The following is an 18,416-nucleotide window of genomic DNA, read 5'->3' on the forward strand; positions in this document are numbered from 1 at the left end:
CAAGTGAATTGATTGGGTTTAATTCAAACCTCAGTAAATAGACCCAAAAATAATGTCAGCTTGAATGTACTGAGATTGTTTTTAAAATACATTCTATAGGAGAGCTCAAGAATAAAATTTAAAAGAATAAACTCCTTCTAGCTGTTTACCATCACACAGTGTAGGTGCATATAACAGATATCCTTCTGCTGAATTTTAAGTCTTATATTAAGCCAATTAACCCTTCCTCAGACTCATGGCTTGGTCATCTGACAGGGGAAAATAGAATCAGGCAAACACTGTAGTCGATTTATTGCTTCACAAAAGCCATGATGTGTTTTCACTTATTTGGAAAAAAACTCCAGATCTCCACATGATGTTACTGTGAGATACTCAAAGTGGGCCATCAAACTGAACAAAACAAACTAGCAAAAAATCCATTTACAGAGTATGTAAAGTGTATGTTTTGGATACACAAATCTCCAATTATCAAAAACAAATTGCAGAAAAATAGCAGAAGCCTTTAATGATATTAAGCACAAACCAGAATTTGTTTTCTGAAATGTATTATGATAAGGATGAGTCAATATAATAAAAGTGCTCATAAATACATTTATTTTTAATATATGCTATCAGACTGGACACTTTTCCAAGCCAACAGTAGAATGTTCTGATTACAGGCAATTAAGAAGAATAACTGGTCTGAGGGGCTCAATATTTGCAGTTCTCTGTATTTTATTTGTAAAACATTACATCTTAAATGTACTCACAAACAACAAAGTATGAAGACTCAAGAGACTTCTATGCCTTTAATTTCTCTCCAGTATAAACACTTTTAATTTCTATGAGACACTGCTGGCTAGACCATCACTAAAAGGGTGCCCAGCAAGAGTGTTCTTTTAGAGTTACATTGTTTAAAAGTTTGAACTTAATAAAACACCCTTGTCCTTTAATGTTAATCCATAATATGCAGATAATCTTTTAGCCAATGTCAGTCTGAATCCTGGCAGATTCTTTAGTGAAATTATAATTAAACTGCATCAGGCCTTTTTGCAACCAGGTTGTGTGTGCATTCCTTTTTGTTTAAAAATACCAAAGGGGTAAAATCACATGTATAAATTGAGACATCTGCTAAGATGGTGTATGGAGTGTATTACCATCAGCTTGTATCCCAGGGAATGGAGCTGGGGAGAGCGAGAGCACAGAACTACAGGTGGACTTCCCTTCACTGCTGTGCTGACGTAGACACATCATGGACTGGACCTTCTCCTGGTACAGTTTACCATCTTTTACACATCAATAACATAAGAAGAAAGAAATACAAAGAAAATGCATGTAGGCAAGGCAATGTCAAGACATTTTTCAATAGGATTTTGAACTTTATTTCAGTTACTGTCCTAGGTCTATGTCTGAAGAATTAGCTTGCATGGATGACAATCAATTAGTAGACATTCTAATAGATATACAGTGATAAAACTGGGCAAAATAAAGTGCAGTGGAAAGCTGTCTTTCCACTCTCTAGCATACTGCATGCAGTCACCCTTCAGTTAGACATGCTGACATAAAACATTAGCCTATTTCAACTAATACCTACTATGTGTTAATGGAGAACAAACCACAACATTCCCAAGGCCAAATTATGTACTTGCTGACCTATTGGTTGCTGACCTATTTTTGTGAGTGCAGACCTATTGTTGTGTAGTTTGCAAATTTCTTATGAAAGGTTATGGCTGGATCTGCGTTAATGCACTTGAACATGCAGACTAATTTGCCATATATTATGATTGCGGCCGCTTTTAAGCCTATGCAGGTAGGGATAAAAAATATCGAAAAATGGGTCAGGGCAGCACAGTTATTAGTTATTAATTTACAATCTGTTCACCCCAACAACAGCCAGAGATCAACACCCTATATCAAGGTGTGCATAATTATAACACAGCTTCTTTTACTCAGGCAAAATGGGCCAAAAAGGAGATTTAACTGACTCTGAAAGCTAAAAAAAAAATGTAAAAAGTCTTTCAGAGGGATGCAGCACTCTTGAAATTATTAAAATAAAATATTGGGACGTGATCACAGAACCATCAAACTTTTTTTTTCAAATAGTCAACTGGGTGAAAAGAAATGTGTTGAGAGAAAAAAAAAGACGCAAATTAACTGCCAAAGATTCAAGAAGAAACAAACGTGAAGCCAAGAAATATCTGAAAACAGATTTTTCAAAGGTTCTATGGACTGATGAAATGAGAGTGACTCTTGACGGACCAGAAGGATGGGCACGTGGCTGGATCAGTAATGGGGCACAGAGCTCCACTTTGACAAACACCAGCAAGGTGGAGGTGGAGTACTGGTATGGGCTGGTATTATTAAAGATGAGCTAGTTGAACCTTTTCAGGTTGAACATGGACTCCCATACCTACTGCCAGTTTTTAGAAGACACTTTCATCAAGCCGTGGTACAGGAAAAATATGACCATGATATTTATGCAGGACAATACTCCACCACATGCATCAAAGTGCTCCACTGCATGGCTAGCCAGTAAAGGACTTAAAGATGAAAGAATAATGACATGGCCCCCTTCCTCACCTGACCTAAACCCTATTGAGAACTTGTGGGCCCTACTTAAACGGGAGATTTACAGTCAAGGGAAATGGTACCCCCCCTCTCTCTCCCCTGTCTGGGAGGCTGTGGTTGATGCACAAAAAGTTGATTAAAATTTTGAGTTGTTTGTTTATTCTTCTCACTTTAACAGATAAAATAAACAAGTGAGATGATTAATAGCTAAACTAATAGTTGCCCAATAATTGTGCACACATAGATATTCTCCTAAGAAAGCCAAACCCTCCCTTTTACTTTCTTAAATATTAAGGTTTATTAACATTTTGGATTGACTGAAAGCACCGTAGTTGATCAATAATTAAATTAATCCTCAAAAATACAACTTGCCTAATAATTGTGCCCACAGTGTAAATTTAAATTTTGTTATTAACATGTGCAATAACTCCATAATAGATCCACCATAAAAATAGAAAAAGGTGTACTGGACAGATTTACCCATTAAAGCTAAATATAGGTAGCTAAATGCGTTAGCATTAAGCTATAGTCTTTCAACAATTTTAAACAATTTTCTTTTTTCCTTCTTATACTACTTCCTTATTTTTTTTTTAGCCATTCACACAATCATCCATCTGCTGCAGTGGTAAGGTCCCTTACCAATATGTAGAAAGAAGTAAAAGCTGGATGGTGTGTGGCACACATAGGTGTTAGTAGGCGGGTGCACAGCCAACAGAAAGTTGTAGAGCAAACACAGCAGGTCCAGGTCAGGGGGTGAACCGAGTACTTCCTGAATGATTTTAATGAAGGACAGGCACACTCCTTGTGGAACAGAGGAAAAGTGCTCATCCTGATTCTCCTGTCAAAACGAAAATGTTGAAGGAAAGATGTCATGAAGGGGTATGCAGAAAAGGTAAATTTGAGGGGTGGGGGTTGAAGTGTTGGGGTCTTGCCTGGAACACTTGGCAGCTGAGCAGGAAGCGCTGCACCACTTGAGCTTTGAGCAGCTGCTGAATATTGAATGCCTGTTGAGGATGGTGCTCTCTGATAAGAATCTCTAAAGCACCCAAAAGAGTCTCCCACACTCCACTCTGACAAAACAAAAAACATAATGTGATGTAGATCTGTAGGACATGTCCTGTATATTATTCCTGTATATATTATATCCTGTATATCTATGAATTTGTTTTAGCATGTTACCTGAGCTTTGGCCCATATCTTCCAGTCTAGTAGTATTTCAGAGAGCAGTCTCAGGTCTTGCACCACTGCAACAGACTCTGTGTCCACATGCCACTGACCGTCCTCCTTTACTATCAGAATAGAGCCACTGCAGCAACCATCCAACAGAGTCTACACACACAAACAGACATCTAGCAAGTAAATGTAGGAAATATATAAGATCACTTTTATCACTCACTCACACAGACACACACAAATAAAGGTGGGAAAACATTTATGTAATCATAAAACATTAACAATAATTTAAAACCTTAGACAGGTATGTGCATATCCATAAAATTAATAAGTGTTATAAGGGAGAGAAGGAGAGCTCCAAACTTGACAAGTATAAACTAATACACCTTTAAATGCTAAATGTATTAAAGGAATGACAAGCCTAGAAGAGAAGTTAAAAAAGACTGGCAAACTAAATTCACACACAGAGCCTGCTTTTAGGTATTTAGAATTAGCAGGCAGCACTGTTTAATGTAAACAGGCAGTTACCCTAATTATAAGCACATAAAGAACTTGTAGAGAACATTACAGTTTGTTAAAAGCTATTGAAATTAAAAATATTTAATGCATGAACACCTTAAGAATATGATATCCCACAATGCATTTGGTATTCATGAGGACTTGGTGGATCATTGAGTACCCGTGACAACACTCCATCTCATGCATACGATGCTGATTGTTCTTAACCAGTGACAACAAAACCTGCAGTGCCAATGCCTGAGTCTTCTCACAATCATTTAGTTCCACTACCTGAGTGACAGAAAGAGAGATACAGGAAGGAAAAAAACAAGGAAGATTATCACAACCTTCTTTACAAACACATATAACTTAACCATTCACTAACAATTCTAAACAATGTAAAAAAAAAAAAAAAAAGTAAATAAATCTGGCAAAGTCAGGTGACACTATATTCAGACAATTTGGCATTGTGTGTTTTTGATACATGACCCATTTAATTTAGGTCTGTTTAAAGATAAACCTTCCTGCAATATTTTCTAAAAAAAAAATGCAAGATTTTTTTTCAGTTTTTCCCAAAAAGTGGTGTATACATGTGATGCAGCTTATATATAAATGCTTATATTTTCAAAATTTTCTTGAAAGAGTAATGAAAGTCTGTGAGCATCAGCCAATGATTATTGAAAAAAAAATTGGAAATAAATGATATTTCCTAAAGTCTCACACAAACAACCCTAAAACACATGAGAAGACAAAAAACTGAATTTCTTTATGCATGCAGAGTGTGCATGCATAAAAAAAATTCAGTTTTTTGTCTTCTCATTTCCGCATATTTCTTTAGTGTAATATAAACATGCAATTATCCAGTCAGTCAGTTGGCAGCAGTGCAAGACATACATTTAGGTAGATACATGTTAAGAGCTCCAAATTCTGCCACGCCTATTTTGATCAAAAGGTACAGAATAATTGGTGGGCTACAGAAGGGGCAGAACTTTCTCTTAAAAAGCCCTGCAGTTATGGAACAGACTTCCAAATAGTATTTGGGATTTGACATAGTCTCAGTGATAAAGTCCAGCCTCAATTCAGTTGACTGTATACAGTTATAGAAGGGAAACCCTCTGGTGTCTCTGGTATCACCCAAATGAGAATAAGTTCTCTTCTGAGTCTGGTTCCCTGTCAAAATTTCTTCCTCATATTGTCCCAGGGAGTTCTTCCTTGCCACTATGACCCCAGGCTTGCTTATTAGGGGTAGATATATATTTAAAAGACCTTGGTGTGATTATTGACTCCAGTCTTTCATTTGAAGCACATGATGATAATATAACTAGGGTAGACTTTTCTCATCTCAGAAATACTGCTAGAACTAGACAACCGGCTTTGAGGGAGTCCTGTTAAAAGCATACAGTACTAATAATTTATTATTATTAATATAGTACTAATTTATTTATAAGTACTATACAGTACTAATAAATAAAGCTGAATTGAATTGTGTATTATTATTCTATATTTTTATGCTTGAGAATCTTTATATATACATACATGTACATTGATACACACATTGCTTTCCTCCTTAATTAAGTATAAAAGGCAAAACAACAACAACAACAAAAAAAACCCTAAAACAAATCTATTTAATATAACAAAACTGAAAAATTACCTTTGTCTCTAGAGAAACTAGATTTTTCTGCCAGATGTACAAAGGTTTTGTAAATACTGCTTTTCATTGTATTTGTGTTTGTTTGTTTATCACCCGAAAAATGTAAAGTAAATTCTCATTTGCATGTGGTGACGCCCTCAAAACTCCATAAAAGTTCAACTGAAGAGACAGTTGGGCGCACAAAATGAGCGATAATTGTACAGACTAAAAGATGAAAGCTATTAGGAATAATGAATGATAATCAGCTTAAGGGCTGATCTAAGTTATTTTGACACACTTTTCTTATGGCAGTAAAATATTTAATAAATGCTACTATTACAACTAATAATAATAATAATAATAATAATAATCTTCCATCAGGTGAGGCATTTGTTTACAGTTTATAGCTATGTGCAGCAGACCAACCTGTCCTCCATTTATAAAGCAACATTTTTGTTAAAATTGAATAATTATTTTTAATATTTATGTTTAATTTAGCTTAATTTATATGATTGGGTTCGCCAACTTTCTTTATTTTTTATATTCTTTAATTAATTAAATTAATTAATTAAATTTAATTAATTAAACTGACAAGTTTTCACTAAATGTTCCTGATGGTATTATTTACTAGTAAAAAATAAGTGGGTCTACCAAATGCTGTAAACTGAATTAAATATGCATATTGACAGATTATACAATAGATAAAGGTATACAATGCAAATTATATGACTTGACGTTGATCAGGTCAAGATTAATATTAGTCTTCTTATGTGTAAATGTACACACACTTCAGAGCATAAGATGGAAATGAACATTCATCTGAGTGTAGGGAATTTTCTCATCATCCATATGCCTTAGACATGTTGTAATACAATTTAAAATTCTTCATCGTCTGCAATGGACTAAGGTCAGACTTTCTAAGATTATGGCTGACAGACCCCAACTTGGCAATGTAAAATGGGAACTTTCAGTATACATGTTTACTTCATGCTTTTAATTTTTCTTTATGGACATTTGATGATATATATTGTCTGTATGTATGGTGTATGGGGAATGGGGGTTAGTTATTTGTTATATGTGTTTTTCTGTGCTGTATAACAAAAAACAAATAATAATAAAAAACCTGATCAAATTAATTGGGAGCAACATCATGGACCAAGACAATGACCCAAAACACACTCTTGAAAGAACAAAAATCTTTTTTGGGGGAAAAAAGTGGTAGGCTTTAGACTGGCCAAGTCAGTCACCAGAACTAAAAGCAATTGAGCGTGTTTTTCACCACCTGAAGAGAGATTCATGGGAGAAAGCTCCTAAAACCAACCAAAAATATGCAGCTGCCCAGTTTTGGGAAGCCTCTTTGAAAAACATGCTAATAACTTCTAAACTGCTTATAAGAGATAATAGAAGTGAAGCCTGAGTACAGAATGCATAGACTAAAGTGTTTTTCATGGCCCCAAAATATTGTAGGTTCAAATATTAATCATAAGCATTGCTGTGCTGATATTGGCATGTGCCTAAGTAATTACCCGAGCAAAGAGAAAGATGAAAGCACCAGTGCCACCAATCTTATGGAGGCAGCTGTGGAGTCCAAGGGGCTGCAAAGCCTGCAAATGCCTGAGTGACAGAGGATCCAGCACAGAGCTCTTCAATTGTTTAACACTGAAGGGCCTCTGGAATGTGACAGGAGCCTTAACCTGACCTTTGAGACGAATCACTGGCTCGTAGATGGTGTAGATGGAAGGAGTGCTGGGAGAGTAGACAACAGCTAGGCTCTCCTGTGTGATGAAATGATGCATTTACATAAGGGAAAGAGAAAAGAAATCATTACTGCAAACAGACATTTGTTTACATTCCCATAGATTCAGGAAAATGTATTTGTAGAAAACATTTATACCCTGAATTTTACAAAGAATTACAAACTAGACTTGGATACTAGTGGATATGACATTTACAGGGTTGCGAATTAACTTTTGTTATTTGTATTTAACTGCTGCTCAGTGTTTCTCTGTTTAAAATGCATGTCACTGAATCTCTCCCTGGACTCCATGAAACAGCTGGCTTGTGGCATCTAGCACCAAGACATTAGCAGCATATACTGTACTTTAAGTCTTGTAGGTTGCAATGTGGGGCCTCCATAGATCTCACTTGTTTGTCCAACACATCCCATAGATGTTTGCCTGGGAAACCTAGGGTCCTGGCATTCACGTAGATGTTAATTTGACACATACCACTTACCTAAACATTGTTGTGCACTAAAGTTGTGCAAGAGCAATTCTTAATTGGAGTGGTCTCTTTCAGCAGCATAGTGCCCCCTGCCAAAATTGTTAAGAATTTGGTTAAAAGAGCATGAGTTCAAGGTGTTGCCTGGCCTTCAGATTTCCCAGATCACTAACCCTTGAGCATCTCTGGGATCTGCTGGACAAACAAGTCATGGAGGCCCCACCTACAAGACTTAAAGGATCTGCTGCTAATGTCTTGATGGCAAATACCACAACTCAACAGGTCATGAGCTATTTTGGTGGCACAATATTAGGCAGGAGGTTTTAATACTATGGCTGATCACTGTATAGTTGAGTGCAAATGGTTACAACCCCCATGGTCTATGGATGGCTTATTAAGGTGTTGAGCCAACATAAGCCACCAGAAAAACTAACCTCTTTGAAATGAACTAGAGGGATGAACACTATTGAACACATTCAAAAGATATTCCCTCATTTGGTGTATTGATGATGGCAATGGAGACTACTGTCTAATACATCACTCAAATATCTCTAACAAGTAAAGGCCAGTAAAGGTCATAGCTTATGATTTATCTCAAATCTTACCATGCCCTGGGGACGGGGGCAATGTCATTCTGGAAGAGACTGAAGCCCTTAGGAGAGTCATGTTTCATAGAATAAAGTTGATCAGTGAAAATCGTATTGTACCTGGGGTGAGGTGGATTACACTGGGAAAACTGCGTCCATGTCACAAGACCATGCACAAGCCCTGCCCAGCAAATGGCAGAGTGTTCACCTATATTGGGGCTATTGTTGAGTGGCAGAACAAGCATGCTGACGAACACAATACACAGTGTTAAAAATCTCTGTTGCACTGAGATCTGGTGCAATGCCTTTGTACTGGTAAACAGGGATGGTGCCATCTACTTCCAGTTGAATGGGGATTCACACTTCTCTGCCTCCCAGAACATTTAGACTTCTGGAGAGAAGATACTGACCGTGAAATCTGACCTTGAATCTGATTGAAGAGTTTAAGTATCTTAGGATCTTATTGCCTCACCTCTCTTTTTACAAGTTTATGAACACATTATGGTCAAAATTATGTGGATAAAAAACAAGGTTTGCCAAGGTTATGGTCCTCACATTGTCCACAGGTGCATTGTTATACTATAAGTTTGGGTGAGACCACTTAGTAACAGTAAAAGGAAATCTTATTTCAACAGCAAACAAAGACATTCCAGACTATAAAGTGCTTTCACCTTTGTTGCAACAGTTTGGGAAAGGCTAACATTTGGGTGTTATAGTGATCAAAAGAGGTCACAAGCAGCAGTTTCACCACCGGATCACTGGGCTTACATGATAGGGTGAAGAGCTTAGAAAATTCTGAACAGCCTCAGAGTAGAGACACTGCTCCCCTAACTGTGATTGGAGAGATTTAGGCTAACCTTCTCAACCCACCGTCACCAGTCCGACCATAAACACTGTAAGAGAAAAAAATCATGCTGCTCTTGTTCTTTTGTTCTAAGGGTATGCACTCTTTTGCACTCAACTGTATTTAAAGTCATAACATGTATTATAAAACTCACAAATTGGTAAGGCCGAGTTAATATTCACAATTCAGGTCTACTAAGCTCATGAAAAACTGAGCTCACATCACTATGCAATCAGCTTAATTTAGCTCTAAACTTACGATAATAAATGAAGAGTCTATTTCACAATTTCCCATCAGCAGCTCTCGAAGCTGCTCACACTGAAGCACTTGTTGAGTAATGTACTTGGAGAATGTCCCACTGGGCTTTCCATACTTGCATGGCATGATGGAGGTAAGGTCAGGGCCATTTGTGTACAGATAAAATGCCTCATCAGTGTTTATGCTGGCACCTTAAACAGAAAAGCAACAGTTTATCAAAAAATCGGTGTGGTGAAATGGATAGAAATGGTCACAGACATGCCACAAAACTATTTTCATTTAACATTCCAACCTTCTGGCTTCATGAAACACTTACAAAAATTAAAAAGAAAGAAAATTGTAGTCAATTGCAACTGTTTTTACAGATCAAACAGAGAAAAAAAATATGGAATCACTCAATTCTGAGGAAAATATTATGGAATCACCAAACAAAAACACCACTAGTACTTTGTTGCACCACCTCTGGTTTTTATAACAGGTTGAATTCTCTGAGGCATGGATTTAACTATCGACAAACAGTATTCATCAATCCGGCTCAAACTTTCTCTTACTGCAGTTGCCAGATCAGCTTTGCAGGTTTGAGCCTTGTCGTGGACCATTTTCTTTCATTTCCACCATAGATTTTCAATTGGATTGAGGTCCAGACTATTTGCAGGCCATGCCATTGACATTATATGTCTTTCTTGAAGGAAAGTTTTCACAGCTTTTGCCCTATGGCACGATGCATTATCATCCTGACAAATTATGTCATCATCACTAAACATCCTTTCAGTTGATGGAATAAGAAAAGTGTCCAAAATCTCAATATAAACTTGTGCATTTATTGAGGATGTAATGACTGTCATCTCTTCCATACCTTTACCTGACATACAGCCCCATATCATTAATGATTGTGGAAATTTGCATGTTTTCTTCAGGTAGTTGTCTTTATAAATTTCATTGGAACGGCACCAAACAAAAGCTCCAGCATCATCACCCTGCCCAATGCAGATTTGTGATTCATCACTGAATATCACTCTCATCCAGTCATCCATGATTCCTTGACTGCTTTTCTTTAGCCCAATGAAACCTTGTTTTTTTCTGTTTAGATGTTAATGATGGTTTTCGTTTGGCTTTTCTGTATGTAAACCCCATTTCTTTTAGGCGATTTCTTACACTTTGGTCACAGACATTGACTCCACTTTCTCCCCATTTGTTCCTCATTTGTTTTGTTGTGCATTTTCTGTTTTCAAGACATATTGCTTTAAGTTTTCTATCTTGACGCTTTGATGTCTTCCTTGGTCTATCAGTACGCTTCCCTTTTCCAACCTTCCTATTTGATTTGTACTTGGTCCAGATTTTAGACACAGCTGACTGGAAACAACCAACATCTTTTGCAACATTCCGTGAAGATTTACCTTCTTCAAGAAGTTTTATAATCCTCTCCTTTGTTTCAACTGACATCTCTCATGTTGGGGCCATGATTTATGTCAATCAGCTTGGTTCAACAGCTCACTATGGTGTGCAAGCACTCTTTTTAACTGCAGACTAATTAGCAGATGTAATTGGATACCGGTGTTTGTTTTAGAACTGCAAAATACATGGTGATTCCATAATATTTTCCTCAGAATTGAGTGATTCCATTTTTTTTTTCCTGTTGGATCTGTAAAAACAGTTGCAAGTGACTATAGTTTTCTTTCTTTTTTATTTTTGTTAGTGTTTCATAAAGGCAGAAGGTTGGAATGTTAAATGAAAATAGTTTTGTGGCATGTCTGTGATTGTTTTGTTTCTACACAATTAAACAATTGAATGAACATCTTCCAAGAGTGGTGATTCCATATTTTTTGCCAGGGGTTGTATATCACTGGAAGCAGCGCAACCAAGAGAAAAGCTATGAAATGTAGAAAATAGACTATTGGGAATAATTTAATACACATTCATGGAAAATATATATTAAATATATTAAAATGCAAGTCAGTGTTTTAATATTTTAGGCCAGCAGAGAAGGCCTTGCTGGCCCTGATGGCCCACCACTAATTAGTTGGATTCTATGCAATAACTACCCAACTCCACAAAACCCCAGTATTCAATATACTGATAAAAACCTAGAAAACTAAATCCATGCTTAAGAACAATTAAATTGGGTATACTGGATCAACTTTATTATCACTCACTAGTACAACAGCTCAAACAGCTCACCCCTTATAAAGTCAATGTTTAATTTAAAAAAAAGTACATTCTGTTAATCAACAGTAGCAAATATCGTAATGCAACATTTGTAGACATTAACTACTGAGAATATGATTAAGATTAAAGATAAGATTAAAATGCGGGGAGGCACTGTTTTCCAAACACATTAAATATTTATCCAAATACATTAAAATACATTAATGCTAGAAGTAATCCATACCTATTCATGACAAGTAGAAGAAATAGTGCATGCCATGTACTGCCACCTATGACATACACTTATTCCAATCCATATTTGGGATGTAATGAATCTTCATTGTAGAAGTTACTCATAGACATCTGACATCGATACCTTTCAACACCAGCAGTGACATATCTCTGACATATTATAGCACCAACCAATCAGACTGGTGGCATCAAAGTTAACATTCCAATGCAATAAATGAAATATGGCAAAGACAAATGCCCCTGTTAAGACACTAAATATTTACTAGAAATTTGGATTTCTTATGACAATAGACATATCATACCAGTATAACACATTCTAAACTCTAAATACCGGTAATATAAAAAAAACAAAACAAAAAAAAAAACCCTATCTAATGGCAAAAACTCAACTCCAATTAGCCTCTTCACTTTTTCATCAAAGCAAAAAATGACACCCTGAGAAACATGAACAGAGAGATTTACTCTTGTGGAACAAAACTGTGAGAGAAGAAAAACATACCATTAAAAAGAAGCACACTGCCCATATCCAAATGGGAAATTAAAGTTTGTGGCAACTCTTTTGTGGTGTTCAGGTAATGGCCCAGCATACAGAAGGTCTTGTTACTATCAGATGACAAACTGGACTTCCTTGGAAGGGTGTAGTCCAGGTAGACCTCACATTTTCTGGTGAAGGTATAGATAGGTGTTAAAGAAGACAAACGTTACTGCAGCATACTCTACTGTTGGTACAATGTTACATCAAAGACATAATAGCCATTAAGGGATGCAAAGAAGAAATACATTTTCATTTAAGTGGTCATTATTAGAGCTACTGTTTACACCCAGACAGCATAAACAGATTAATGGTGATACTGCAAATCAACTGCATTCTCATTTCTTGTCAAAGTCTTGTATTTCCTCCAGAGTATATGGTTTTATAATTCAATTATACAGGGGTTATACAAAAGAATGTAAACACCCATTGGTATAGGGGTGAATATTATTTCTGTAGACTACTGGGAAAAAATAAATGTTGTGATTATCATTTATTTATTTTTCGTTACTATATATTTATATCTATATAGGTTGCACGCCAGTATAAAAAAAAGTTGTGCCCAGCAGTGGTTTATTTAAGACATTGTTGAAATGGGTGACTTGTCAGATTTCCAAAGGAGACAGATCATGTGGTATTTCAAGAGCAATAGTCTCCCTGATTACTGCATATACAAAGCATGGCAGGACTTCATCAGTGAAGAACAATTGTGGATGAAAATAAAAACTCAATGATATGGACCATCAAACACTAATAAAGGATCGTGTCCAAACAACACAGAACTACTGTAGCAAAAGTGGCAGCAGAACTTAATGTCCACCTTAAAGACCCTGTTTCCACAAAAACAGTCTGCAGAGAACTTCACAAAGCCAATATCTATGGAAGGGTTGCAACTGCTAAACCATTAATCACAGACGCTAATGCAAAAAGGTGAAAAAAATGGGGTCAAGATCATAAAACCTGGACAGCTGAAGACTGGAAACAAGTGATGTAGTCTGATGAATTATCGTTTAACAACAGCAGGTCGAGTTTATATATGGAGAACCCCCAAGGAAGCATATAAATGGACTCTGTTTCCAACTGTCAAACATGGGGGTGGATCTGTGATGATTTGGGCAGCCATATCTTGGTATTCTGCTGGCCCAACCATTAGCCTACATGGTCATGTTACTGCCAGCAAATATTTGAAAATTAGGAGAAGGAAACTGTATTAAATGCAGATGGTGTCCCAACACCTTATTAATAAGAGATATGACATATTTAATTAGCGTTCACATTTTTTGTTTAAACCCTGTAGTTTACTATGTAGAGTTTAAATATTTAATTGATTGTTTAAAATCTTTTTTTTCACATTTAAAAAAATCCTAGAAATGTATTACTTAACTAAATAGACTAAGTTGGGAATGACTTACTTGATACCACACACCCAGAGTGTCAAGCAACCATGGATGTTCTTCTTGCCCTCAGGCTGCTGTGTATAAGTAAGTGCAAGGTGCTGCCAATGGCCTGCACTCAGCACACCATGCAAAGACTCTGCCTGGGCCAGGAGACCAGCCTTCATTTCATCATTAGGATCAATGCAGATCCTTTGGCCACAAATCCAGAAGTTAGTTCATATAACATTGCTTATTCATTACGTTGAATATAGTATGTATTTATTTTTATGTATTTAACAGTCTAACATCTACATAGTACATATTAACAAGCACTGAAATCAGATTACATTTACAACCTACCTGAAGGTGCAGGCTCCTGTAGAAACGTCAGCCCACACTTGCAGCATTAGGGCTTTGGAGCCAATAGAAAGAACATGGAGGAGGTTATTTTCTCCTTGCCAGTCCACATGCTGGACTCCATCACCCCCCATGTGAGCTGGAAAAGCAACCATACAGTCAGATATCCAGTAATTAAATTAAAAATGTAAATAATAAAATATTCTGCGACATAATTATTTAAATTTTAAAGCATTTGCTTGATTGTACATTTTATTGCAATTTTTAATCCTTTGCAGTCAGTGTTTGCCTGAAGTCTAGAACCTACAGACATGTTTCTGTTTTAAGTTTGTCACATGTTAGCGATAGTTTGTACAATGAAAGGTTTAAAGTGAATTCCAGGCAAACTACAGCACATATAATATAAAAACTTTTTTTTTTTAATTAACAAGCATCTTGAGCCTCAACAGAAAGAGTTGCTGCTGAGCCAATTGGTGTGTAGGGACCACGACAAGTCATCAGAGAGGTGTGCACCAAGGACCCTGATGCTCCTGACTCTTTCTACAGTTGCCCCACAAATGTGTAAAAGGGTATTTCAGGCTAACCTCCTGCTCTGTGATCATCTCTTTAGTTTTACTGATGCTGAGGCAGAGGTTGCTATCATTGCACCACTGTGATAGCACTCTCACCTCATCTCTGTAGGCCATCTTGTATTGAATAATTGATGATGAGAACAAACAAAAAAAAGACACAAAACACTGTAGAGTTTGTTCTGAGCTTTCACCAGCACAGCTATCCTGTGGTGCATTAGGACTAATTTCCAGAACATTACCAGACACTGGGTTTCATCACTGGTGATGGTTTGACAGGCCTTTACTAATTCAGGTATGGTGATTGTCAGGACCATTGCAGAACATTCTGCCTTAAATCTTGGGTTGGTTTTAAAGTATTCCTTGGCTAACTGTCTATCTGTATTTTGAAGTGCTGTCCAAGCATTTGGCTGAATCTGAGAAGACAATGTATAGGTCTAGAAACTTCAGAATTCACCCTGCTATATATTCAAGGGAACCAGTTCCATTTGCAGCCATACATGCCCATGCAATAGGTTGAGATGGTATGCTTTGGCTCATGAGCACTTGCTTCCTTTCTCCATATCTTTCTCTTCCCTTCCTTCTGGTACAAGATGACTTTTGTCTCATCAGGATGTGGCTTTTTTGCAAAATTTGTTTTTGACAAACTTGAAAGTCATCTCCCCATTTTTGAGGCTTACCTCTTGTAAATTCTGTGTATTTACTCTGATGAAGACTTCCCTTGATTGTTCACTTTGACACAGAGAAACCTACCTACTGGAGGGTGTTGTTGATCTGACCAACTGTTTTGAATAGATCTAAATTTTTTTGTTATCTCTGATGGTTCTTTAGATTTTTTTCCAAATGATGGTGTTCTTCTTAAATGTATATTATAAACAAACCATGATCAAACCACGATCAACTACTCTGTTTTAAACACTAAATACAATACAAAAAAAACAAAACTTTACCTATTTATGAGTGAAACTGTATGTTTGGGTGGTAATAATGTAAATTGGTTTTATCCATTGTTATTTAAACAACCGCTACCCTTGCTGGCAACAATCTTGATAGTGCTGTTTCTTGCCAGCTTAATTTGAGCAAGAGTTCAATATGATCTGGGTGTGGGGAAATACACCGATCAGCCATAACATTATCACCACTGACACGTGAAGTGAATAACATGGATTATCTCCTCATCATGGCACCTGTTAGTGGGTGATGTATATTAGGCAGCAAGTGAACATGGAAATGGTATTCCCTGATGGCTGCCATCCATGTGGATGTTAATTTGACATGTACCACCTACCTAAGCTTTGTTGTACACCCTTTCATGGAAACAGTATTCCCTGATGGCTGTGGCCTCTTTCAGCAGGATAATGTGCCATGCCACAAAGCAAAAATGGTTCAGGAATGGTTTGTTGAGTACAACAAAGAGTTTGAGGTGTTGATTGGCCTCCAAATTCTCCAGATTTCAATTCAATCGAGCATCTGTGGGATATGCTGGACAAACAAGTCCGATCCATGGAGGCCCCACCTCACAAATTACAGGACTTAATGGATCTGCTGCTAACATCTTGGTGCCAGATACCACAGCACACCTTCAGGGATCTAGTGGAGTCAGGGCACTTTTGGCAGCAAAAGTCAGACCAACAGAATTTTAGGCAGGTGGTCATGATGTTATGGCTGAACAGTGTATGTATATTATTTTCTTAAACCAGATTGGCATTTAAGGACAAACTCAAAATTCATCTGTAATAAACACATACTAAAACTTCAAAAAAGTCCATACAATTAAATCATAAAATTAAAACAGCTGTGGAAAGTCAATCTTTACCTCTGCCTGCTGGCTTCTCATCACCGTTGTTCTTCACAAATCTTACCCAAAGCGAGGCACTAAAGCCACTGGCCATATGTGGCCAGCAGTTCTGTCCAACTAGAGGCAGATGGAGAGGAGCAATGTGCCAAGGAGAAGCCTGAAAATGCGTGACATGACTCTCACCCACCCCCTTGCCTGCACCAAGTTTGCCACCCCAAAGAGTACCCACTGCCGCCCTAATGCCAACCGCTCCATTTGTGCTGGTGTTGGGGTCACTGGTGCACAGGGACATAGGAAAAGACAAGTAATGTAGTGGCTCCATTTCTGTGTTAGCTTCCACCATCTGGAGAATGCCATTCAGCAAAATCTCCTACAGGACAAAAGAAAGAAACTATGATAGCTAACTAGTCAGAATTATGATTTATAGCAGGTAATAGAGAGTCAAAGTGGCAGAAACAACCATATGGTAGCAACCACAATGATTTTTTTAGTGTTTGCACATTAAACATAATATTACAAGCACAAAGAGCTTACAAATGCTATTAAATTTTGAAAAATGTTCATTAGAATTTGAGATAGGATCTTTTGAAGTTCAGAAAATTCATCAAATTTCTGGAACATTTTCTGATATAAAAGCATTATAAGCAACCGTGATCTGTGAAAAAAGTGATTTTCTCTAAGTGTTAAACTTAACTGGGTCATGTACTTAGTCTCTGTAACTTTTTAATTTTTTTAGTGTTATTTTATTAGTTTTTTTCCCTTAGGTAAAGGAGCAGATCTGATGAGTTCATAGGCATAGTTTGGATGGGATGGGATGTTTGGATGCTGTCAGTCCCCTCCCCCCATGCATTCACTTAGACGTGAGGGCCAGCCACTCCATCGTCAAAAAACTTGTTACCTTCTGGCTCTCCTTTTTAGTTATGCTGTCATAGCTAGGCTTGCCGGAGTCCCTGCCTGCACTCTGCACCCAGTGTTCACTGTCTTTAAATATTACATGATCAAAAGCATAACTAATATTCTCTCTCTCGTAACACATGCTACTTCTGTGTGTTCAAAGTACCCAGTGTGACCAACTTTTCTCTACTAATAATGATTAGTGTAGTAAATTGATTTTCCAATTTCTGTATTAGTAAAATATTTGTGCCAATCATTAGACTATTTTGTATTCATATTGTATTGTGGACGTTAATCACATTAACCATACATTAATCACAACAGTAACCATACAGTTAATAAAGTATTAGACTCTATCAAAGTCTAGTAGAGCTGCGCGATTAATAGTTATTATCGACTAATTAAAATTTATGGTTTATGTCGATGTTGAAAAACGAAAATCGATTTCACTTTGGTTTGGCAGAGTGAGCTTCCGTAGTTCTGTGATGCAAAGTGCTTGTTTCCAAGAGAGGTGCGGTTTCTTCAGTCTGGTTGAAAAACGCGCTGAAAGACGAGGAGGAGCCGAAGTCTGCCACCGTTTTCATATGAAATTTAAAGGGGACTGAGACAATCATGAATTTGTGAACAATTTATGGAGAATCGCAGAATTTTTCGCAGGGGGGGTGAATAGAAATGTTTAAAATGGCCTAGCGATGAAAATAGCGGCAGACATTGGCTCTTCTCCATCTTTCAG

General features: G+C 37.1%; 1 protein-coding gene across 3 annotated transcripts in view; it reads right to left on the minus strand.

Moving 5' to 3' along the window:
* The window catches only part of lyst (lysosomal trafficking regulator), a 114,921-nt gene that overhangs the window by 49,328 nt on the left and 47,177 nt on the right, over positions 1-18,416 (minus strand). For all 3 annotated transcript variants that reach the window (XM_058382454.1, XM_058382443.1, XM_058382448.1), the window contains exons 13-23: positions 16,808-17,159; positions 14,426-14,561; positions 14,102-14,275; positions 12,657-12,820; positions 9,761-9,951; positions 7,378-7,626; positions 4,336-4,509; positions 3,727-3,876; positions 3,480-3,617; positions 3,187-3,385; positions 1,137-1,265 (exon numbers count right to left, since the gene is read on the minus strand). In XM_058382454.1, coding sequence (XP_058238437.1) covers positions 1,137-1,265; positions 3,187-3,385; positions 3,480-3,617; positions 3,727-3,876; positions 4,336-4,509; positions 7,378-7,626; positions 9,761-9,951; positions 12,657-12,820; positions 14,102-14,275; positions 14,426-14,561; positions 16,808-17,159 — 2,056 coding nt within the window. The remainder of the gene's footprint in view (positions 1-1,136; positions 1,266-3,186; positions 3,386-3,479; positions 3,618-3,726; positions 3,877-4,335; positions 4,510-7,377; positions 7,627-9,760; positions 9,952-12,656; positions 12,821-14,101; positions 14,276-14,425; positions 14,562-16,807; positions 17,160-18,416) is intronic.

Source organism: Hemibagrus wyckioides, linkage group LG03, assembly GCF_019097595.1.
Source record: "Hemibagrus wyckioides isolate EC202008001 linkage group LG03, SWU_Hwy_1.0, whole genome shotgun sequence".
In the NCBI taxonomy this organism is placed as follows: Eukaryota; Metazoa; Chordata; class Actinopteri; order Siluriformes; family Bagridae; genus Hemibagrus; species Hemibagrus wyckioides.